The sequence below is a fragment of the Dermochelys coriacea genome, chromosome 8 (assembly GCF_009764565.3).
Source record: "Dermochelys coriacea isolate rDerCor1 chromosome 8, rDerCor1.pri.v4, whole genome shotgun sequence".
NCBI lineage: Eukaryota > Metazoa > Chordata > Testudines > Dermochelyidae > Dermochelys > Dermochelys coriacea.
In genome coordinates, this window is record NC_050075.1 from 92188112 (window position 1) to 92212800 (window position 24689).

Genomic DNA, 24689 nt, shown 5'->3' on the forward strand with positions numbered 1-24689 from the left:
CATTTATAAGGCCATTTTTATCCCTTAAGTCATGGTAACATTATTCTACACAGGTATCCTCATATTTGATACTACAACAGTAAACCTACCCATCACTCCAGGTGCTTTTCTGAGCTTTTCCAATGCCTCATTTGAGTTTTGTTGGATAACTTGACTGTCCTATACTAGAAAGAAGTGAACGGAATTTAAAACAAGAAAATTTTATTCAGAAATAACTTTTTAAAGTGATGGAATTATCACATTGATATTTATATAACATTTGTCACTTTCAAATTGTGCAAATACCAGTGAGTTCTCTGAAGCAGTTAAGTATTGTTATACCTTAAATATGGGATGGTGGAGAATCAGAGGCTGTGCCTTGCTCAAGGCCACAATTTAGGACTTGTCTACATGGTGTTTTAGTCTGCACAAGATGGATGTAAATTTAGTCCGCACTAGCGTGCTGTCCACTAACTGACCCATGTAACCTTGGTAGCATGCATTAAAAGTTCAATAGTGTCTATTAATCTACATAAATGTGCACTAGGGAATTTTTAGTGCATGCCAGCAGAGTCCACACAGGCCAATTAGTGCATGATATGCTAGTGGGCTAAAATTTCACACCCCTCTGGTACAGACTAAAGCACCCTGTAGACAAACCCTAAGTAGCAGATCAATTATTAGAACTCAAAGCTAGAGTCTCAACAGTATGTCAGTCTACTAGATAAAGCTGTCTCTCTGTGTTGCTGTTGAATAAAGTGGATACAGCTGCTTCGTGGGTATATGTAAACAGGCATACTTTGAACAAGTGACTTCCATAGTATCTCAAAGAAAAGCCTGTGAACTCTGCATTAGAGTGCTCCATCAAGAAAGGTTGGGAGTCTTTCCTTGATTTCTCCCACATGAAAGGGTTGTTTCCAAATCCAGGAGTGCTCTAAATTGGCATAGCATATTCTTCTCTGCATAATGTACGTAGGCCCTGCACATGCTTAACTTTAGGCACTATGAGTTCTGTTAGAGTCAATGAGATTACTTGGGAAATGGGAAACATAGGCGTAAATCTTTGGAGAACTGATAAAAGGCACTAGAAGATCAAACCAAATGGTGTGATCTTTAAGAACAGCACTTGCTCATTATGAACGGAAGAGGATAACAGTTTTCTGAATGTGAAATAGGAGGGGAATGTGGATGTGGAAGGAGTAAAGATCTCAGTAGTGGGGTCAGTAAAGCCAGATAATAAGCAAAAATGTAAATATTTATTAAAGGTGTTTGCACCCCTTCTTGGCCACTGCCTTTGTGAAAATGAATATTTTATTCAAGTATGTATCTAAGACTTTATTTTGGCCACTTTCACTAATTGCTGACACTTGGCCATGCAAGTGTCAGAATAGTGAATTGTTGCATATTTTAAGGTTCTAATGACACTTGGTTCTGTTGCGCCTTTCCTAGGCTGGTTCTTCCCTAATGTGGAAATGGATGTCTCTGGGATTGTTAATAGGAATAGCATCTCTAGGTTCAGTGATTAGCACTAAGCTCACTTCAGAAGTGACTGAAAGTTAGCAGTGGGCATGTCCACATCACTACACCAGTTAATACTAGGTAGCACTCTTTTTGGCAATCTCAGAAGAGAGTCCAAGGAGCCTTTCACTTCTGCTTGTGCCATATCTGTATGAATAACTAAAGGGCTTCCTCCATCTTTAGAGCTATCATTTTGACATCTTCTGCCATCAGTACATTTTTATGCGGCCAACTTCTTTGTTCATTTGTGATGAATCTAAAAATAAATGTATCCTTATCTTAAATACTTGTCCTTTCTTATCTGACCCTTTCCTCATCTAAAGCTGCTCTCACAACTTTCACCAATGGGCCAGTGCTGACTTCTTCCCCAAATCTCATCTATGAATGCCTACTGTAGGTGATACCTCATCTGGCCCAGGACACTTCCTGTTTCACTGCTTGGCCCTGGAACCGACCCTGCCAAGCAAATTTGGTGCAATTCTGGGGCTTTTCAATCAATTGTGCCCCAGAATACACAAGTGGATAGGAAATACTCTAGAAAGCTAGGATTGTGTCAACAGCTGGCTCATGTCTTGTTTGAACAATAATGATAATCCACCTTAAAAAAAAGGATGGAAGTTCTGCTGGAGCCCAAGTACACTCCTGAGGTCCATGTTACAGTGGATGTCTACACAGATAATAATATTATACTAGTTTTTTAATGTTGAATTATTGAAGACTACGTTAAAATTGTGTAAGCTAAACATCACAAGTCTTCTCTTTCATAAAGGGAAACTTAATAGGTATGTCATTTGACTGTCATTTTTAATTTAATTATTCAGAATATACACAACTTAATATCCTGTTTCAACCACAGTCATCTTTACTTGTGTCTTTTGGCAGAAATGGTTACTCATACAAAGTGGCAGTGGCTCTGTCTTTATTTCTTGGATGGTTGGGAGCAGATAGATTTTATCTTGGGTATCCTGCCTTAGGTGAGTTTTTTTTTCTTGTTTTGATTTTAAATAATAAAACATTAATTCTATATGATTGCAGTTTACACGCATACTTATGTCTTAACTACTGACCTCTGATTCTCACTGTTTTCAAATCTACTAACTAGTGTACTTATTTCACTTTAAAAGCAAAGTCTTTTGCAATGAACTATATCCATGTTTTAACTGTTTAGAATGGCTCTGTGGCCAAATCCCGCCGTGATTTAAGTGGACATAACTTCTCTTGAGCTTAGTAGTGACAAAGGGGAGGTGCTATAGTTCAGGGGATAGGGCATGTGATTGAGAGTCAGCAAGCCTATGTTCTGTTCTCAGCTTTGCTGCCCTTCTATTCTATGAATTTGCGCTAATTACTTAACCTTTCTGAGCCGCACTCTCTCTGTTGTGGAATTGTTTTACATCTGTTGATGAGAAAATATATGTTATGGTTAAGCATTAATTATGGGAATTGAGCTTGCTTATCCCAGGACTGACTTTGGACAATGCTGTTGAGAGAGGCAATGTGGCCTCCACTCTTTTGTCCTTCATGATGGGGATCCCTGGGTAACAGTCCAAGTGCCTGTGACTAAAAAGGTGATCAGGGTAGTGTAATGATTTTAAGTTGTTTCAGTAAGTAATATTCTCATTACAAAAATGTATACTGAGAAAATTTAGCTGTCAAAACTCAAGAAATATCAGTTATAATAATAAATGTTCTTCAGTTCTGTGCAGTCACTTAAAAAAAGTAGGTCTGAAAGGTCGCAGTAAACATTCCAATAACAATCTTAACTGATGCCTTATTTACTTTCACATAGTACGGGTCAACAATTTATACAACTTATAGCATGCTGTAGGAAATCACTTATATAAAGGTATGAATCAGTTACTGGTATTCTAAGTATTACATATTTTATATAATAGAAGATGTACTGTAGGAAGATGTGCGTAACAGAAATGGAGCTGCTCTGTAATTTATGAATATTGTTTATGCTGACCTGGTTGTTGGGATGTTTTCTGTGTGAATATATTGGTTGAGTTCAGTAGGGAGCTCGGCGGAAAACCAGCAGAAAATAAAAGAATTGTTCAAGATAACCCACTTTCCCTCATCACTCAAAGGCTGTTAAGAGACAGTGCTGCATAGGAAAAGGCCTGGGAACCAGATGATCAAAAGACAGGGTTTAAAAGGAAGACTTTTTCACAAATAGGGCAGTAGCTATTGGGGAGAATAGATTGACACACAGGACCTGCTGAGGAGTTGGAAGAATTTAGGCCATCAGGGAATATTAAGCCTTTGGGTAAGGTAGATGTGTTTGTAGGCTATTTTAAAATGCTTTATTCCTACTATTAAAATAAACAAATATTTTAATTTTAAGAAGGCTTTTTGTTCACTGAATACCACTGGCCACAGAGTCCTGAAAGGAAGAACCGCAGGTGCCAAACCCAGTTGGACCTACTGGGAAAGCATGGTTGATACACAGTTTGGGCCTTGGGCTGCAGCACTCTAAGAGCACAAGAACTGCAGAACTCCACCCTAGGAGACATATAGGCCTGGGACCTGTTACCTGTAGGAGTGCACTCAGAGACCAGGAAAGGCAAAAGTGCTGCTAGCCTTGTAACCATAATAATGTTTTATCTAAGTACCCATTTTAAATTCAAAACGGTGCTTAGTGTCTGAATAATATAATTAATGTTCTGCAATTAGAATGTGTGTGTAATAGAACGTGATATATATTCTTTGTAGTTCAATGCAAGTCAATTACTGTACATTAGCAATGTGTGTGCTGAAATGAGTTAAATGTCTTCGTGGAACTTGCACAATATAATGCTATATAAGCTATGTCTTGAGGGTCAAAGTTAAGATGGAATATCTGGTGTGAATTTTCCCATGTCTACATTTTAAGAGAATGTGTGAATTTCTACAATGTCTTAGCAGATCATTTCCTTAAATCTTACTGCGTATGTTGTATTAAAAGTTCTGGATATGTAACTTTTTAAATTAATAACTGTAGTGATCTTCATTTTCAGGTAATATTTTCTATTTCAAAATACATTGTAATAATTCTCTTCATTTCTGTGAAAATGTCTATTTGATTTTTGTGCTTTCTACTAAGATATTTAAATTGCCAACCAAAAGAGTTGCCACCTTTTAGATGAAATTAGTTAAGATACTGATTTTAGAAAATCTGTTGTAAGAGTTTCACTCTTGCAGTCATTTCAGATTATTTTTAAATTACTTGTTTCTAACTTTTTTGAAGATATTCAAGGTGTTTATAGATTGCGTTCCACTGGTTTTGAAAATGAAGTTCTAGAAACAATCTATAGATTTCTGGACATGTATCCAAACACGCATAGATAAGTGTGTCATATCTAAATCTGCATGACCAGATCCTAATCTTACATGTACAAAAACAAGTAAACATGAACAGAACATGGGATCTGATCCTGCAAACACTTACCGCTCAGGATAGTGCTTACTATTGTTATTTCTGTTTGAAGCTATTGGCTTTAATAGGACTTCCCACAGTGATAAAAATTACATCAGATAGTGTTTGTCAGATTTATCCACAGGATGAAGAAAATGATGATGGCTTTTTAAGGTACACATAAATCCTATTCTGCTAGAATTACCTTCACTGTATTGTAAGAAACTCTCTGTCTAAGCTTCATTAGTTTCTCAGTATGTTACAAACAGTTGCCTTTTTTGTATAACTCTAGATTGCATGATGTAATGGACTGGTGCAGCTAAGTACACTAGTACTGCTTCAAGTGGGAGCTTTGAGTTTCTGCCTTCTCCCTGTTCTTATGGGTAATTCTGTGTTAACCTCTGTAGCCTTTTTTTCTGACGTAATAATTTGCACATTTTTATTTTGCACATTTATATTTACATAAAAAGATTAGATCTTCTAAGTTCCCTTTTTTTAGAGGCAATTGATAACTCTAGATGCCCATTTTCTGTAAAACCAATGTTCCAAAATTCAAATATTTTTTTATTTTATCAGTTGGACTTAGAATAAGGATGTGCATTACTTTTAATGCAGATGTCTGAAACCTTTGCTTTGAATTCTTGTATGTATTACACTTAAATTACCAATCGGACCTGAAATATAATTCACAGATATTAGCCACAATTAAGAGATTTGCAAGTTAAGCTCTTATAAAGCTTGGAAGCTGTTCCCTGTGAAAGGATGGAGAGTAGTGAAGCAAAAAGAATACTGGTAACTAATCACACAACTTCTTGTAGAGAATTCTTGTGCTTTGTCAAACAAGGTACCTCTTAAATATTAAATGATCTGAATTCCTGCAAATTACGTTTAGGAGCTGACTTGCAAAGCAGCAGGTTACCTTAAAAATTAGTTGTTTTTCTACTTTTACCACCATATATATTGTTGTTGAATTCATATTTTGAAAACTGTCATTCATAGACTATCCTTATGTGAAGCTGTATAGTGCTTACTACTTTGTAAATGTGTTTATGTGGCACATTGCCTTTAAAGACAAGATACACGCATTTTGCTCTGCATGATACTTTAAAAGCTGGAGCACACATCGATTTTCGTCACTGACCTTTCTACATACAACAGATACCATTTTTTAACAAGATGGTATAAATCCTGACAATACAAAGGCAGACTATAAACCAGTTTTTCTTGCTTCAAGAAAATAATAGTCTCCTGTTGTTAGATAAATAGTATGGCAAAGGCTTTCACTGTAAGGTATTTCCTCTTTAATTGAGTGAATTTAATTCTCATGAAGATATGGAGAAAGAAAGCATTAGCTTTAGTCGGGCATTGTGAAAGCTTCCCCATGCAGCTCTGCTGATGCACCTTTCTTCTGAGCTGTAAACCCCCTGCTATTTCCATCTTTGTTAGTCTGTTCTCAAGGGGGCCCATGGTGCCATATAGTACCAATTCATGTTTTGTTTTTGTGAGACCACCAAACTCAGTCTCACTTGGGATTTAAATTAAGATTTGAACTTTACTTGTAAACCTCCATATTTCCATTTGGCCATACAAACAAACAAGGCTTCAGGCTAAAATTGCATAAGCCTTCATTCTGAAACTTTATTCTCCTCTCCCCAAACATGAGAATAATTCCGTTTAAGATGAGTATCAAAAAATCGAGACCTCTAACTTAACATTTTAGGTCTAGAACACAGTTTATTTTTTGGCAGTGAATAGCATTGACTACATCATTGTGAAGATCTAGTACGGCGTATACAACACCATACTGTCAAGACTTCTAAACGTTTTGCAATCCTGCAACAATCCTTCATTTTTAATGAGCTATCAAAGGTTCTTTGCTCTTATTTCTGTAGGGGGAAAAAATTTCAAGTTAACGTGTTTAATTGCAATGTAGAGGCTTCGGCTGGAGCCTGGGTTCTGGGGTCCTGCAAGCCTGAGTCATCTGGCACAGGCCAGCCGTGGGTTTTTAATTGCAGTGTAGACATACCCGTTGAAGCCAAGAAGTTGTATGGATAGCAGAAATATCTCAAGTTTTGTAAGGAAAGCAGGGTGGATTTGATTTAAATCAAATTGATGTAAATCAGTATTTTAAAAGACTTGATTTAATCATGGATTTCTACATAAAAGTGCATTCTTATTGGTTGTTATAACCGTAATACATATTCTTCACAACTCAGAGATAGATGAAGGTTTCATTTTTAGAAGGAACACACTATACACTTTTAAAGTGATTTATTTTGAAAACTTTTCAGATTAGTTTTACAGCTATATCAGAAAATGAATGATTGCTTGGTCATTTCATTTACCAAAGGTAATTGAAGCAGATTGTTCATCTCCCAATGACTTCAAAATATCTTCAATTCAACAGGTTAATCATTTAATATTTGGAAATTTTCTTGCCATGTTGTATTAGGAGGACATCACCACCAGAAAGACATCTAAATTATTTTATTTAACTAAAACAACGTTATGTATTCTGGATTTTTTTCTTCAACAGCGAACATATAATATTTTAATGAAACAAGCATATGAATTTTTGAATTTAATTAAACATCCACGTTTTTTAAAATCAGGTTTGTTTTGTTTTTAACTAAAATAGTTAAATGAAATATTTAAAAAAAAATTAAATTAACTGTCAGCCAGGTCAACATGAGAAACTTAAAACATTGACTTCTGCAGCTAACTCCATCATCTTCACCTTCATTTTCCTGTTTGTTCATAATCTGGAAAAGAAAAACAAGCTTTCCTTCTTTTTCAGGTCCCAAACGATTTCTCAGTTTGGAATGAATTAGTCTAAAGGAAGAAAAATATTTTTCCTACACTGGCAGAAGAAGCTACTGCTGTTAAAAGTGAGATTATCACTTCAACAGTCTCTGGATCCAAGTGCTTATGTAACTTCCACCAGTTCACTGGTGTCACTTTCTTTAAAACATCATCAGCAAACATATATTTCTTGAATGGTTCTTATTCCCAAACTGGGTCTCTTCTAGTGAGAGAATGGTAAGGTAGATCTCAAATCAATGAAGGCTACACTCAGAAAGACCTCAAGGCTTCTGGAATATGCTGGTCAAACAGTTTCACTTTTGTTTCTACTGCCTGTCCCTCCCTTCTCACATTTATCTCCAGACTTCTTTTCCTTGTCCAGATCTGTTCCGCCCCAACAATCTTCTATTCATTGAACTTTTTGAAACTTTGCACTTTTAGAGAGAGGTAAGAGATTAACTCTGTTTACACAAATTTGCAGAGGGATAATAGGGTTGAGGTCTGTTATTTCTCTCCTTTATATATTATTTATTTACAAACATTTTTGCTGTTAACAAGCTTGTTATCTCTGGAGACACAAATCCACAGTTTGAGAACTGCAAAACTAAGCATCTCTGATGCTATCTTCTAGACTGATCACTGAGTCCCATTGGGTAGATAGAAAGATTAACCTAAATAATCTATACAGAGGCCTCTTGAACCCCATAAGATTGGGTCCCTAATCCATGAACTATTGGAATTTATTTACAAAACTTTTTTTAAACCTTACATGAATATATTACAAGAATATATATATATTACATATATTACAATATATATGAATATACAATATATATGAATATATTACAAGAAGTGGAAGCTTGGACATATGACCAGGGAAGAGTATAAAAATATTGCTCGGGCATGTAGGAAAGATATCAGGAGGGCCAAATCGCACCTGGAGCTGCAGCTAGCAAGAGATGTCAAGAGTAACAAGAAGGGTTTCTTCAGGTATGTTGGCAACAAGAAGAAAGCCAAGGAAAGTGTGGGCCCCTTACTGAATGAGGGAGGCAAGCTAGTGACAGAGGATGTGGAAAAAGCTAATGTACTCAATGCTTTTTTTGCCTCTGTTTTCACTAACAAGGTCAGCTCCCAGACTGCTGTGCTGGGCAACACAAAATGGGGAAGAGATGGCCAGCCCTCTGTAGAGATAGAGGTGGTTAGGGACTATTTAGAAAAGCTGGACGTGCACAAGTCCATGGGGCCGGACGAATTGCATCCGAGAGTGCTGAAGGAATTGGCGGCTGTGATTGCAGAGCCCTTGGCCATTATCTTTGAAAACTCGTGGCGAACGGGGGAAGTCCCGGATGACTGGAAAAAGGCTAATGTAGTGCCCATCTTTAAAAAAGGGAAGAAGGAGGATCCTGGGAACTACAGGCCGGTCAGCCTAACCTCAGTCCCTGGAAAAATCATGGAGCAGGTCCTCAAAGAATCAATCCTGAAGCACTTAGAGGAGAGGAAAGTGATCAGGAACAGTCAGCATGGATTCACCAAGGGAAGGTCATGCCTGACTAATCTAATCGCCTTTTATGATGAGATTACTGGTTCTGTGGATGAAGGGAAAGCAGTGGATGTATTGTTTCTTGACTTTAGCAAAGCTTTTTTGACACGGTCTCCCACAGCATTCTTGTCAGCAAGTTAAGGAAGTATGGGCTGGATGAATGCACTATAAGGTGGGTAGAAAGCTGGCTAGATTGTCGGGCTCAACGGGTAGTGATCAATGGCTCCATGTCTAGTTGGCAGCCGGTGTCAAGTGGAGTACCCCAGGGGTCGGTCCTGGGGCCCGTTTTGTTCAATATCTTCATAAATGATCTGGAGGATGGTGTGGATTGCACTCTCAGCAAATTTGCGGATGATACTAAACTGGGAGGAGTGGTAGATACGCTGGAGGGGAGGGATAGGATACAGAAGGACCTAGACAAATTGGAGGATTGGGCCAAAAGAAATCTAATGAGGTTCAATAAGGATAAATGCAGGGTCCTGCACTTAGGATGGAAGAATCCAATGCACCGCTACAGACTAGGGACCGAATGGCTCGGCAGCAGTTCTGCGGAAAAGGACCTAGGGGTGACAGTGGACGAGAAGCTGGATATGAGTCAGCAGTGTGCCCTGTTGCCAAGAAGGCCAATGGCATTTTGGGTTGTATAAGTAGGGGCATAGCGAGCAGATCGAGGGACGTGATCGTTCCCCTCTATTCGACACTGGTGAGGCCTCATCTGGAGTACTGTGTCCAGTTTTGGGCCCCACACTACAGGAAGGATGTGGATAAATTGGAAAGAGTACAACGAAGGGCAACGAAAATGATTAGGGGTCTAGAGCACATGACTTATGAGGAGAGGCTGAGGGAGCTGGGATTGTTTAGTCTGCAGAAGAGAAGAATGAGGGGGGATTTGATAGCTGCTTTCAACTACCTGAAAGGGGGTTTCAAAGAGGATGGCTCTAGACTGTTCTCAATGGTAGCAGATGACAGAACGAGGAGTAATGGTCTCAAGTTGCAATGGGGGAGGTTTAGATTGGATATTAGGAAAAACTTTTTCACTAAGAGGGTGGTGAAACACTGGAATGCGTTACCTAGGGAGGTGGTAGAATCTCCTTCCTTAGAGGTTTTTAAGGTCAGGCTTGACAAAGCCCTAGCTGGGATGATTTAACTGGGACTTGGTCCTGCTTTGAGCAGGGGGTTGGACTAGATGACCTTCTGGGGTCCCTTCCAACCCTGATATTCTATGATTCTATGATTCTATGATATTGTTTCATACTATAGAATTAGAATTTATAATCCCTATTCCATGATGAGATATCTTTGAGCTATAACATTTCTTTATCTTTAGATAGGTTTTTTCCTCAAAAAGCATTTTATAAAAAAAATCAGATTTAAATTAAAAAGATCTGGTTTTTTTTTTTAATTTTTAAAAATCATTTATTTTTATCCACCCTGAAGGAAAGTAAACTTTTATGCTTTAGCCAACCTCTAAACAATTGGGTTAGGAAGAGACTTTCTCTGTAGGGCATCTTGCACCTTTTTCTGAAGCAGTTGGTGTTAGCCACTGTTGGGCCACTGGACTAGTCTGATCATGTATGGCAATTCCTGTGTTCTACAGGTGCTTTGCTTACAAGATGTTCTGAAACTCAAAGCACTTTCACATGCTCTTATCTCTTGCAATATGTGGATTAAAAAATTTACAGCTACAAATAAGTAACACTATTCACTTGTAAAGGAAATAAGTGTAGTCCAGTTTCAGTCTTAGATTTCTTTTTAGACTCCAGATAAAATACTTTCTCCTCTTCTGCACATTAGTATGATCCATATTAAATCTACACTTGCAATTTGAGAGGTTGGACAACAGGCCCAGCCAGAAACTGCTACTCAGGCCCCAGTGAGGTTTGCATTTGCGACCCCTGGTTTACAAGACCAATGCTCTAACCCCTGAGCTATGGAGCCAGGTCCTAGGTGCTCTCAGCATGGGTTGAAGGTTGATTCCCGTAGACACGTGGCTGGCATTGCATATCTTCCAAGAGCCTTGAGCATCTTACATTATCCAGAAGGGCAATAATCCCCAAAATTTCTCAGGTTCACGAATATTCAGTTACCCTTGTGCTTTATGGTAGTCATTTTTTAAAAAGGTAATTGAGGATTTTTAGCTCCAAAGGCATCCGCCCTAATTTTTCTGATATTTTTTCCTCACTTAGGATGGACTTAACTACAAGATCCCAGACTTTTTTACTGCAATAATCAAAGGCTCAAACCCTTAAAGCATCAAGGCCTATAGCCATGGTAATTGTTCCTGTAGAAAGTCTGAAGTTTGATTAGTGAATGGATTGTTGCAAAATTCTAACCCTTTACCAAGTGTCATTGTTGATATTCAGAATAGCTTGAAAATGGCTGGGGGATGGGCATTGAGGTTGCAGCATTTTTTTTTTTATATATATAAAATCAATACATTGGCTTGCTTGTCAACAGTCAGTTTATTCAGGATCGTCCATTCCCTGACAGAAACAAAACTAAAGAGTAAATAGTGCTGAAATATTTTGCAGAAATGTGGTGAAAATTACAAACACTCTTGCAGACAACTTCCTTCTGCTGTGTTTAGAGGAAGCATTGGTTCATCCAAACTACTGAATACAGATTAACAAGTTAGTTTGTTACATGGAAGACCGGTTTGGAGTGCCTCCCCTTAAACTTAAATAACCCATAATTTTTGTGATATAATGGCCTGTTTTTTTCCCCTCTACTCTTACAGTTATTTGGTCACTTCCACTGTTTGTTTATTTTTTCTTCCTCCTTTCTGTCTTTGCTTCCTTTCCTGCATTTCCTCCCCATACTCCCCAAAGCAAAAATTGGGCTCAATAAGTGTTTTTACAACCAATAATGGAGAATGAAAGTGACTAGAATGATAAAATCTTGCAGCTAATTCCATACATAAAGTGCTTACACACTTGGAGCTACTGTCTCTGCTTCTGACGCCAGTACAGATGGTGGGGTGAAAGTGGCTTGTTGGGTCCCTAAAATGCCAACTCCCAGTGGGGTTCAGAATATGTATTTAGAGCGTGACAAAAGATGGAAGAGTTATCCATGAATACTTTGGGTGGGGAATGCTCTGGTTGCAGAGATAATAAATTTGGTACTCTAGTATTTACCAGAGAAATTGGCATGCATCATTTTAGTCCTAGCTCAGAACTGTTGTCCCCTGTTGCTGGCATTTGTTTCCTGGCTGTTGCCTTTATGTTTTTTGACACTACAGCCAATACTGATGTCAAAGCTTAAAATGCTTGGCTGCTGCAAGTCGCAGATACCAACCACTGAGAACAATTTGTTTTAAACATTTATGTATTTATAATTTTGTACATATAACATGACTTGTATGCTTCATTGATTGACACCATTTCATATTATAGAGTCATAGTGAAATTATATTTGCTCCATTGGAAGGCCCGCCTGCTAAATGTTTTTCTTCCTCTTGGTCAAGAGTCACATACTCATTATTAGGTCTCCATTTTTCAACTTTGTTAACAATATAGCTATGTCTATGTGTCCTGCATTTCCAGCATGTTGATTTCTTTTGCATCCAAAGTGTGTTGTGCATTTTACACGCAGGTATAAACTTGTTTTTGCTGCTGAAGACAGCACAGTTCTCCTCATACAGTATCCTACAATTAACTTGATCTAGTTAAAGACAAACATTCCTTTTCAAACTTTCTAATCTTGGATAAAATTTTCTGAAGAGTCTAAGTGACTTAGGAGACTGAGACACATTTTCAAAAGTAACTTAGCCCCTTAAGCTTTATTGAAAGTCCTTGGGGTTTAAGCTTCTTAAGTCACTTTGATGCTTTTGAAATTTTTAAAATGTTCGCATACAATGAAATCCGTTCAATAAACTATTTAAGACAACCTTCTGCTTCTAAAGACAGCCTCTAAGTATCTCCCCATTTTATTACAGTTCTGCCTCACCTTTAATGGAAAATCATCTCAATGAAACAATCATTTGTTAGTCATGTTCATGTATTCATTCTAAATGCAGTGGAATATATCTGTAAGATCCTAGAAAAGTATCTACATTGTTGGAACCCCTTAAACATTAATATTGTATACACTAGCAATGAGAACAATATTCAAACCCAGCATGAAATGCAGCAGCCGTTTCCAAAGTCTAATTAGTATGTTTTACAACTTGAGACAGTACAAAGTGTTTCATGTTAAAATAAGTTTTGGAGCTCCAATGCGCAAAGATTTGTTTGTTCTTTCTTTTAAGATTAACTGTGCATCCAGCCAGAGAAAGGAAAAACTCAGTAATTTAAGTTGACAGTAATATGTTCATTCTGTTCCTTTTCTCAGAATTATGTCTGTTACACTCATTTTGTGTTAAAATCTTTTAAACTAAGCAAGTTTCTTTACAGGTTGGTGCATAAATGTAAAGACAAAGACTTTCTGATAATTAATTAAAAGTTTGTGTTAATTTCACTCACGTGCTTGGGGGGGGGACAGATGGGGGAAATGCCTATGCACCTGGAAACTGTAAAGTTCCATAAACTTTATAGAGAATTGCTTAAGGCGGTAATTAAGTTTTATTTTCCTTTCTAGGTTTGTTAAAGTTCTGCACTGTAGGATTTTGTGGAATTGGTAGCCTAATTGATTTCATTCTCATTTCAATGCAGGTAAGTTGACACTTTCAAACTAGGATACAAATCAATTTTTTGTTTATTAAAAGTATGATAAAGTCCATAAAAGGGGCCAGTCTGTTTTTGGCTTCAAGAGAATTTTCTTACTATGTTACACATTAAAATCCAGTTCCTGATTTCTCAGTCATGATGTTGCAGAGGGTGCATCATAGGAAATAGATTTAAATGTAAATAGAAGAGATCTTAAAATAAATTACCAACTAGATATTTCTTCCAGTCACTGCAGTGCAACTAGTTGTAACCTGGAAGCTTTTTCACCACACAAAGCAACACTGCATATATGTCTTATGGCAGAGTGAAGACTGATGTATCCTATTAAAACTACTTGAGAACTTAAGCAGAATCTAGTTGTCCAGCACTGTAGTTTGGCCAGGTCACATGTGGCTTGGAGTGGTAAATACCACAGGATCTTATGACTGCTTGTATTTAGGATCCCTGGTTTAACACATCACCAGGAAGACTTGTGTAAATGCATTCAAGAGGGTGCAGGGATAAACCTAACTAACTAGGATGACATTTTTTAAAGCACTTAAGTGCCACAGCCCCACTGAAAGCCAATTGGACCTGTGCGCCACACTCACTTAGGCACTTTTGAAAAAAATCTCCTCCTCTCCTTGACATATATAGATAATCAGAGTTTCTTATTAAGATTAACCAGCCTCTGAAATGGTGACCAGTGGTGCTGCAGAAGTCTGGATTCTGTTTAGTATTTCTTTGTACAAACACAGCAAGTTACTGGAGACCAGGAGAAAGGAGGCAGTGACAATGCCGAATAGTAAACACTAAAAATGTCCCAGGTAGTTTGTAAAGCGTGTGCATTTATTTCCTAAACTTTCCAACCACATGCTTGCTTTGCAAACCAGAATTTGTTGGATGTTGTGTGCCATTTTAAAACTTAAAACAAATGGCTATATCCAGCACTTCTGTTCGCAAAACAGTATGTGGTAAGCATACATCTCCACAGTCATGGTCTGGCTACCCTGCTCCATTTTCATTTCTGCTTTGCTGCTTCTGGTTGGTGCTCTGCTTGTTCCCCAGAGTAGAAAGGGAAATACTGTAGTGACTGGTATTCTATAAACATCAGAAACAGACCTCCCCCTTTCAATCAAAAGGTGAGCTTAGAAGCAGTTTGGTCAGTGTTTCTAACACAAGACGTATTGTAGAAGAGTGAGAGAAAAAGGCATAACACATGGGTTTTGTGTTTTGCGCTGTGGTGCACATGCATGTGATGTCCAACTTCTATATTTAATATTTTGAAATAAATAAAATTCAGTTGCAAGTTTACATATGAACAGCTGCTGACCTACCCCATTATTTCAGGGACTGCAGGGTGGAGAAGGAGAAAGTTGATGTTGCTATTTTATCTATATTCGCAAAAAGATGACCTACGTTAATTGAGAGGGGTCTTTTTAGGATTCCTGAAGATTAAGGCCTTCAAATGGGAGTGATATCTTGTGGCCTCACAAAGCTGCCAGAGTTTCTCTATTCTAGAATGGGTCTATTTAGAAGAATTTGTTTGGGTTTTTTGTTTTTGTTTTGATTTCCAACTATCTTTTTTAAATCAATCACATCCAGAATAATTAAACTCAATTTTTTTGATCAATTTTGCTTTTCGTACAGTTGGTGGTTTTACCTCTGTGTGCTTTTTCTCATGAACACTTTCTTGAGGCAAATCATCAGTGTCACAATGATGGAATCATGTACACTGAAGAGGAAGGTGAACAAAAATGTAGTAAACTCTTGATCCTAGCCAAAGAGAATATTGTAACTTCTCTCTCCTGTGCTTAAATATACAGAATGTATTGTCAGTTGTAAACTTTCTTTGCATCTTAATAGGAAGGCACAAATCCTCGCACCATCATACAACATGTTTTGTAAGGCCACTATTAATTGTAGCCACAATGGGCTAAAATAACTTACCTTTATTTGATAGAATATTTGTTCCCATTGATTATAGACCTTTACATACACTTATTTCCCACACTGGTTAATTTATCTTGGCTCCATCCACCCAAAACAATTCCTACTCCCCTATGGGATAGCAACGTTTGTTTGTTTTTTGGGCCATCATCTCAAACATTGTGTATGGACCAAATGGGAGAAGAAAGAACAGTTTGTCTGTGGTTCGTGCTGCTGTATTTGTAAAGAAAATTTAGAATAAACTTGCATATTCTTTTCTAATTCAGACCTTCAAAAATAAAACCTGCAATGCTGAAGTTACTACCTTAGTAGCTGTTGCTAAACTAATTGGACTGAACTAAAGCCCAACTGAGCTTTTGCTGTTTAACTTCATCACTGTAGGCACAAATGTGCATTCTGTCATTTGTATTGTCTTCTGTGTTAAAGATTCTAAATCAGATGGTTGTATATGTACATTAAACCACTGTTCTTTAGCTGCCATGCTTGTATGACATTATGACATTCTAGTGTGCTGTCCAGACCAGTGAGGAGCTGTGTCGCCATCTGCCTTGCAACCAGGGGTGCCTCATGATGTTTTGCCGCTGTAGTTCCCAACCTGAGTCCGTCACAAATTGCCAGCAACAGGCTGGGCACACCCTGAGTGTCTGTATATAGCTGCAACCTGCCAGCATACTCCAGTCACACTCTGGTTTTCACTAGCCTTGGTTACCACTTATAGGGCAACCCCAACACACACCCAGTCCCAATTTTTCCTGCAAAACTTGTATTCTGTACTGTCTAGCCCTCTCCTGGACAGTTCAGATTTTAGGTCCATTGCCCCCTAAGAGGATCAATATCCACTAGTTTGCTATTTTAAATGGAAATGCAGAGAAGAGTCCTGTGGCACCTTATAGACTAACAGACGTATTGGAGCATAAGCTTTCGTGGGTGAATACCCACTTCGTCAGATGCATGTAGTGGAAATTTCCAAAGGCAGGTATAAATATGCAAGCAAGAATCAGGCTAGGGATAACGAGGTTAGCTCAATCAGGGAGGATGAGACCCTCTTCTAGCAGTTGTGGTGTGAACACCAAGGGAGGAGAAATTGCTTTGGTAGTTGGCTAACCATTCACAGTCTTTGTTTAATCCTGAGCTGAGGGTGTCAAATTGGCAAATGAACTGAACCTCAGCAGTTTCTCTCTGAAGTCTGGTCCTGAAGTTTTTTTGCTGCAGGATGGCTACCTTTAAATCTGCTATTGTGTGTCCAGGGAGATTGAAGTGTTCTCCTACAGATATTAGGAATGGCAATATATAAAAACCTGATTTATGTCCATTTATCCTTTTATGTAGGGACTGTCCAGTTTGGCCGATGTACATAGCAGAAGGGTATTGCTGGCACATGATGGTGTATATTAAATTGGTGGATGTGCAGGTGAATGAACCGGTGATGGTGTGGCTGATCTGGTTAGGTTCTGTGATGGTGTCGCTGGTGTAGATATGTGGGCAAAGTTGGCATCAAGGTTTGTTGCATGGATTGGTTCCTGAGTTAGAGATACTATGGTGCAGTGTGTCGTTGCTGGTGAGAATATGCTTCAGGTTGGCAGGTTGTCTGTAGGCGAGGACTGGCCTGCCTCCCAAGGCCTGTGAAAGTGAGGGATCGTTGTCCAGGATGGGTTGTAGATGACTGATGATGCATTGGAGAGGTTTTAACTGAGGACTGTATGTGATGGCCAGTGGAGTTCTGTTGGTTTCTTTCTTGGGTCTTTCTATGTGATGGCCAGTGGAGTTCTGTTGGTTTCTTTCCTTTAAATGGAGTTACCCATACAGTTCAATTTGAATGCAACACCGGATTAGATTTGATTAAAGAATAAAACAAATTTATTTAACTACGAACAGAGAGAGTACAAGTATAAGGCCTTAAAGTCAGAAATGGTTACAGGAGAAATGAAGATAAAATGTTTTCTAGTGCTAAAACTTAACAATTTTACCTTGAACCAAGTCTAACTTGTTAACACATGCTCCCAGTAACATGGCTGACCAAATTCTCAGGCCAGGATCTGCTCCCAAAGTCAAAAGACTGTTTCTTTTGTCATCTTAGGTGAAGGAGAGATGAATAGGGAGAGAGAACTTGGGGTGGTTTTGGCCCTCACTTGTATAGGTCAGTCACCCTTTGAAATGCATTTTCCTGAGGATTACCCCTAGATAAAGTTCATTCCTGCTGTGAGGATAGAGACAAGGAATCTTTGATGAAAGATTTCACGCTGTAGTTTGCTAAGATGCAGATCTGTTTGTTCCTGACCCCTTCCTTGACAAAGATGGGCCACTTGACGGGTGACTGGCCATCAGTTTTGATGATACCTGGTAAGAAGTGTCACCTTGTCCTTTGTCTTTGAGATGCAGGTTTACCCACTTCCCAGACTTGTCTGGTAAACATGCTTCAGTCATGATTTCGGCTTATATTCATAACTTTACATACAATGTTGCTATAGCCATTTCACCAGGATATTATTGACCAGTGAGTTATTAGTGATCCTTTTGTGACATTACCCAGGGCACAATCTGAACTGATGAACAGCTGTGTCCCCTCAATTCTCCAACCTGGGTGCCTTTTACACTGCTTCGCCATGAGAGCTACCATTCCTGGTCTACTCACATACAGCCTCCAGCATGTAAGTTACTCCCAGTTATGGAGTATGAATGCTATAGCCAGTCACTTATGAATTACACTACAGAGCAACACCGGCAAATTCCCCGTTACAGACTTTCTCTCAGAAATGTATGTGTTGTACTGCCCAGCCCTCTCCTGGACAGTACAAGCTCATATAAACTCCATCATTTTATTAATAGAAAATGATACTCATAAATCTTATTTCAAATGGAGTTTCCCAAGCACACCAGTTTAGATAAAACAGTAAAACAAGCTTATTAACTACAGAAAGATAGATTTTAAGTGACTACAAGTAAGGAGGCATAAAAGTCAGAATTGGTCACAAGAAAATAAAAAGAAAGGAGTACTTGTGGCACCTTAGAGACTAACAAATTTATTTGAGCATAAGCTTTCATGAGCTACAGCATTGCATTGCATCCGATGAAGTGAGCTGTAGCTCACGAAAGCTTATGCTCAAATAAATTTGTTAGTCTCTAAGGTGCCACAAGTACTCCTTTTCTTTTTGCGAATACAGACTAACACGGCTGCTACTCTGAAAGAAAATAAAAGTAAAACACAACTACTGGCTAACTTAATAAGATAGAGTGAATTCACAGCAAAGATCTCTCTCGCCACAAGTTCGAACAGTCTTACTGGCTGAAACTCTTTCAATCAGGATCCCTCCCCAGTCCTATGCTGCTTCCTTTGTTCTTCAAGTGCTGTTGATGCCATGGGTAGAGATCCTTCTCTTCTTTGTCATCTCCAGCTAAAGTTCAGTAGATAGAAAGTCTGTGTGGATGGAAACTCCCAACTGTTCCTTTGTGAAGATGTAGATTTTTTTTTTTTTACCCACACCGTCTTTCCTGCCAAAGAAAGGCAACTTAACCAGGCCCATTTGATCTTATTGACACCTGGCTGAGGCATTCACTAGCCTTTTGTCTCTGGAGAACCAGATTGTGACCTCTCTCCAGATTTGGAATATGTCTTAGTAACATCATTTAGTAGTATCTTATAGCTTTACATACAACATTGCCACATATATTTTACTAGAACAATAATGAACAGCAAATTACGAGTTTTCAAATGATACTCACAAGGCATGCTTTAGCATAGTCCTATAAAGGGGGTGAACATAGGGATACAACCTTACAAGGCATAATTTGTACAAAGTTATTACTATGGTGTGTAGGGTGTGAATATAGGGGTGCATTCAGTCACAGACATACTAGGGGCTGAACCTACTATTTCTTCCCCAGTGCTAGTCGAAGCAAAACATGGAGCATGTGTTGCTTATTAGTGTCACCTGCTTGTAAATATTCAGTATGGATTTTTGGCATGTAGTGCTTCTGCTCAGAAGCAGTTTTTACTTGCCTTTCTCCTTCTTCCCTCAGAACCCCCTCATAATTAGCTGTATGCACAGAGACACCATGAACTTTACTGAAGGTGGTTAAATTCCATGCGTTTCTGAAGGAGATAATGACAATACCTGCTGGTCCATCAAGAAGGCATTAAAGAAGGATTGAAGGCAGCTTGGTTTAGTTCTGCTATCTGAACTGATTTTTGTGGTGCAGAGAGAGTGGGAGGAAGCTTTATAACATGTTAAGGAGGAAATGGTGTTGCCTCATTGCCCTGCTTCTCAAAGTCAGTTGAGACATCTCTCAACCTGTAATAACCACCATTCTGTAAGGGATTGCTCAAGAAAGCACCAAGGGTGAATAGCTTGATACATAATTTTGTCACACAGTACATGTTGAATTTTACTTAATCAACTCTGAGGCATTCAAGCACCATCAAAATAGTCTAAAAATCTGAAAGACAACAATAATCAAATCAGACACAATGATGTTCCCACAAAGCAGAGAAATCTTCATCAACAAAAGGGGATCAGTTCTCAACTGGCACAAAGAATGAAGGGTAGAGGGAGAGAAGGAGTGCCAAAAAGGTCAAGAATAAAGTAACTGGGCTTTGCACCATATCCTGAAAACAACCAGCAAAGGATTGACATTCTAGGGCCTATTCTGTCTTTATTCAGGTTCTTATGCCATGTCCATCATCATGGAATCCAAATATCCTCAATTATACAGAAGTGAAACAATTTGCCTAAGATTACATGGTGGAAGAGCTAGCAAACTAATTAATTGTCTTGTGACTCCCAGCCCCCTCTCCTATTCAGTAGACCATGCTGCCTTCCTGTGGGCTAATTTTTTCACTTCTGGACATTATGCTTTCAAGGGAAGAAGATTCTGGGTTCATCCTCCTCCTTCCTTCTGATACTGTTCATGATTCAAAAATCAACTCCCATTAGCTACAACTGGCAGCTTTAGCATAAGAGAGGGCCAGGAATGGAACAAAATTCAATTCATAACTTTAAACATGCAGGTGTTTTATAAAAGAATATATGTTATGTTAGTGTTTTTCAGGGTTTTTAAATTATATATGTTCTAAAACTTTACCTTGTGCCAGTAGCCTTGCCTCCCATTAGAGATAGGCACAGTTGAGGACAGTTCTTACCCTCACAACGCCCCCCCCCCGTCAATTTTTCTTCTTGTTCTTCATCTCCTTGGGCTCTCTACCTCCATTTATCAATTACAGAAAAATCCCAGAGAAGCTCTTCTTTGGCCCATTCTTTACCAGTTTCACATTCCCAAAATAGCTGCCATCATCTGTTTCTTTCTCCCATCTATCCTCCGTTATTACTGAAATGGAGACATTTTCTGGGGCTCATCCATCTGTCAGAAATATCTTCTAAAAGGCAGCCAGCTGTGGCTCAAATCCTGATTGGTTGAGTCTAAGGTCAGAGTGTAGTAGCTCATTCACCACTGTAATTTGGTTGATTACAAGCCCTAGGAAAGTCTTGCTTCAAGAAAGTACTCACTAAAATGGTTAAACTACAGCACAATTTCAAAATGAATCCAGTTTATATTTTGGAAATTGAGCATGAATAATTTTGTGAGGGACAAATTAACAATAATTGAGACATTAGCACAAAAAGTGTGTACATTTTAATTAATATTGGAAAATTTTGTTTTTTTTTTTCTAGATTGTTGGACCTTCTGATGGCTCTAGTTACATTATAGATTACTATGGAGCAAGGCTTACCAGGCTGAGTATTACCAATGAGACATTCAGAAAAACACAGATGTATCCTTAAGTCTGGCAGGAAGTATCATGTACACGCAGGTGCATTTTGATTTATTGGATTCAGTAGTCCACTGAAATTCCTGATAACTGATTTATATTAATAACACTTTATTAGAACTATGTAACTGCCTATTAAAGGTTGTGTATTGAAAAAAGCAGGTAAAGATATTAGAGAAATGTTATCAAGCACAAGACTTCACATCAGAGGTGCTCATTTTCCAAGTCTCTTCTACGTGACTGCTCCATTTCTGTGAATACGTAGCTTGTGAGTTATGCAGATATTAATAACTTGCACTGTCATTGTTTTATCTTTCAATGTGAGTTAGTAACAGCTAATGGGATAAAAATTACTCTGGTTTCAGGCAAAGCATCTGGAGAGAAATTTTGGTACTGCTGAAGTCAGTGGGAGTTTTTGCATTGATTTCAGGAGGCCTAGGATATCACCCCTGTGTCTCAAATCTGTGTCACTGTTTCCAGGATTGTAAGGCCTCTGTAACAGCTCTGAAATGGACATCTTTATTTTTTTCAAAAGTCAGAAAAAAAAAAAAAGACTTAAGAGCCTGATTTTTAAAAGATTGATCCAAAATCTGTGAGGATTTATATCGTTTGCAGTCCCTGTTAATTTAAAGAGGTTTTCCTTGAAGGTAAAGAACAAATTTCAGTGACGTTGCCTGATTTGGCTCACAGTTTAATAATGATAATCAGCAGCTGGGAAAGGGATAGAAAAGTGTAATACCATAAATAGAACACCCTCATTCAACAGGCAGAGTAGACATTATGCATCAAAGTTAGAATAAAACCTGTTTATTTTGCCTGCATTATACCTTCAGTCTCAAAAAAACCCAAATTTGTTGACTTTCATGGTCAGATATCAACTTTATTATTCCTTTAACCATCATCTATGCTCCATTTTTTTCAAAACAGTTCTTACAAAACATACCTACGTTTTAATGTACCTACATTCATATGTCAGAAGTACAAATTCTTTATACTACTTAAATAGAAGATGTAATAAAATATAGGTATGTGGATTGATCCCTCTAACCTACACAATAAAGTCCTTAGCACTCTTCTTTTATTTGGTCCTTGTTGACAAAGGCATCTTGTATTTTAATGAAACATATACCCTTGGCATCTCACCAAATGCTTTGTTACCAAACTTCCGTGTGACATGCAAGATTTACCAAAAACAGGTCAGGAAAAGATTTACTAAAAATACCAAAAATATATCATGAAAGATATAGCCAGAAGCTTCAGTGTTGATGTTTGATAGTCAATATCTTCATACTGTTTAATTTAAACATTCCCTTAACCATTTAGTAGATTTGAAACAAGCTAATTACAGAAAAACTGTTTTAATTTGGACCAGAAATCTACATTACATTTTCTTCACCGTAACCTATTTAATAACATTTCTAGATTTTTTATTTATATATAACCTTCAAAACTATTTTAGTATTTCCTTATCAATATTTTCTAAAGCGATTTATGAGTTTTCCAAAGACCACTATTTCATAGAAAATATGTGTCATTTCAGCTATTCAGTGTCCTTTTAACCTAAATTAAGGATAAGTATAAAAAACATCATGCATAAACATAACCTTACTTTTAAGCAGTCAAGGTGTTATCAATATATGCTACATGTAAGAAGAGTAAACCATGTATGAATTGGGCTAAAAATTATTTATATTGAGTACATTTAAGAAAGGTACAGTTCAAGAACAGTTATTTAGCATGTCCAGACTACTTGCAGCATTCCATTTTATTGTCTTTTAAATGACGCTGAGGCTGATTTGTGCATGAAAACTTAAGGTGAATGGAAATTTGACATGTTGGCAATTTCATCAGTTTATATAAAGTGTTTGTAGATGTCTTTATTACACCACCCCAAGAACAGAAAGATTAGCAGGGAAGAGCATCTGTCAGTACAGAGGCACATTGTGTGGAGACTCAGCATAAACAGGTACTATTTTAGGCCTGTCCACCTTGAAAGTGTTTTCATCCTTTATTCCTCCTCATATAACTGCAACAAAACATGGAGTGATTGTTTGTGTCCTTTTCATACTGCTCAGGATTGTGCGATTTTGCTGCCCGTTTCATATTCCCTCTCGCTACTTAAGAGCCTGTGTATGGTGGTGGTGATACACCCAACGATGATTAGACAGCAAGGCCTTCAAAATTCTGGCCAACTTTAATTTCTCTTTTTCTCTTCAGATTATTTTCCTCAGACCCTTCTTCTTAGTAACTGTGTCCCTCTCCTTCACATTCCTCTTCAAAACATGCTGCCTCTATGAAGCCATGATTTAAGGACTTCAATAGCTCAGACATGGGTGAGGTTTTTCATAGGAGTGGGTGGGTGAGATTGTGTGGCCTGCGCTGTGCAGGAGGTCGGACTAGATGATCAGAATGGTCCCTTCTGACCTTAGTATCTATGAATCTATAAGCCTTTCAGAAGTTGACATTGTCACCGTGCCTCAGTGGGTCACAGCTGAGAATACCAGATTCAAGACAAACTGCTGAGAAATGGAGCAGACCCACCCCAAACTGGTGGTTATTCTTCCATAAGATATACCAAGCCAGTAACAAAAGTAAACTTTTGGTGAACAAGAAGTTAGAAATGCAGTTTCCTTAGGTATCCCAGCCTTTGTTTTACCACCCAAACACTAGACTTAATGATGAGTGGTTATTTAATATCAATTTAATCAAACAAAGGTTTCTTTCAGTCCCAAGAGATCAGCCACATAGCCAGGTAAATGTAAAACTCAGATATTATGCAATAATCACACTGTTGCCAGTCCTTTAGTATCTAATATCTAAAGACTTATTTATAAAAGAAAAGAAAGATGAGAGAGTTCAAAAGAACATAAGAACAGCCATACAGGGTCAAACTAAATGTCCATCTAGCCCAGTATCCTGTCTTCCAACAGTGGCCAATGTCAGGTGCTTCAGAGGAAATGAACAGAACAGTTAATAATCAGGTGATCCATCCCGTTGCCCATTCTCAGCTTCTGGCAAACAGAGGCTAGAGACACTGTCCCTGCCTATCCTTGCTAATACCCATTGATGGACCAATCACCCATGAATTTATCAAGTTCT

The 24689-nt window shown here is 38.1% G+C and overlaps 1 protein-coding gene across 5 annotated transcripts in view; it reads left to right on the top strand.

Moving 5' to 3' along the window:
- TM2D1 (TM2 domain containing 1) overlaps positions 1–24689 on the top strand; it is a 42806-nt gene that overhangs the window by 10178 nt on the left and 7939 nt on the right. For 2 of the 5 annotated variants that reach the window (XR_005294357.2, XM_038412506.2), the window contains exons 4-6: positions 2380–2471; positions 13809–13882; positions 21493–21632. Coding sequence is in view for 3 of the 5 variants with exons in the window: in XM_038412506.2 (XP_038268434.1) it covers positions 2380–2471; positions 13809–13882; positions 21493–21603 (277 nt within the window). In the remaining 2 variants the exon portion in view is untranslated. Of the gene's footprint in view, positions 1–2379; positions 2472–13808; positions 13883–18356; positions 18475–21492; positions 21633–24689 lie in introns of those variants that run through there. The other 3 variants (XR_005294359.2, XM_038412507.2, XM_043520336.1) reach the window with 3 other exon arrangements.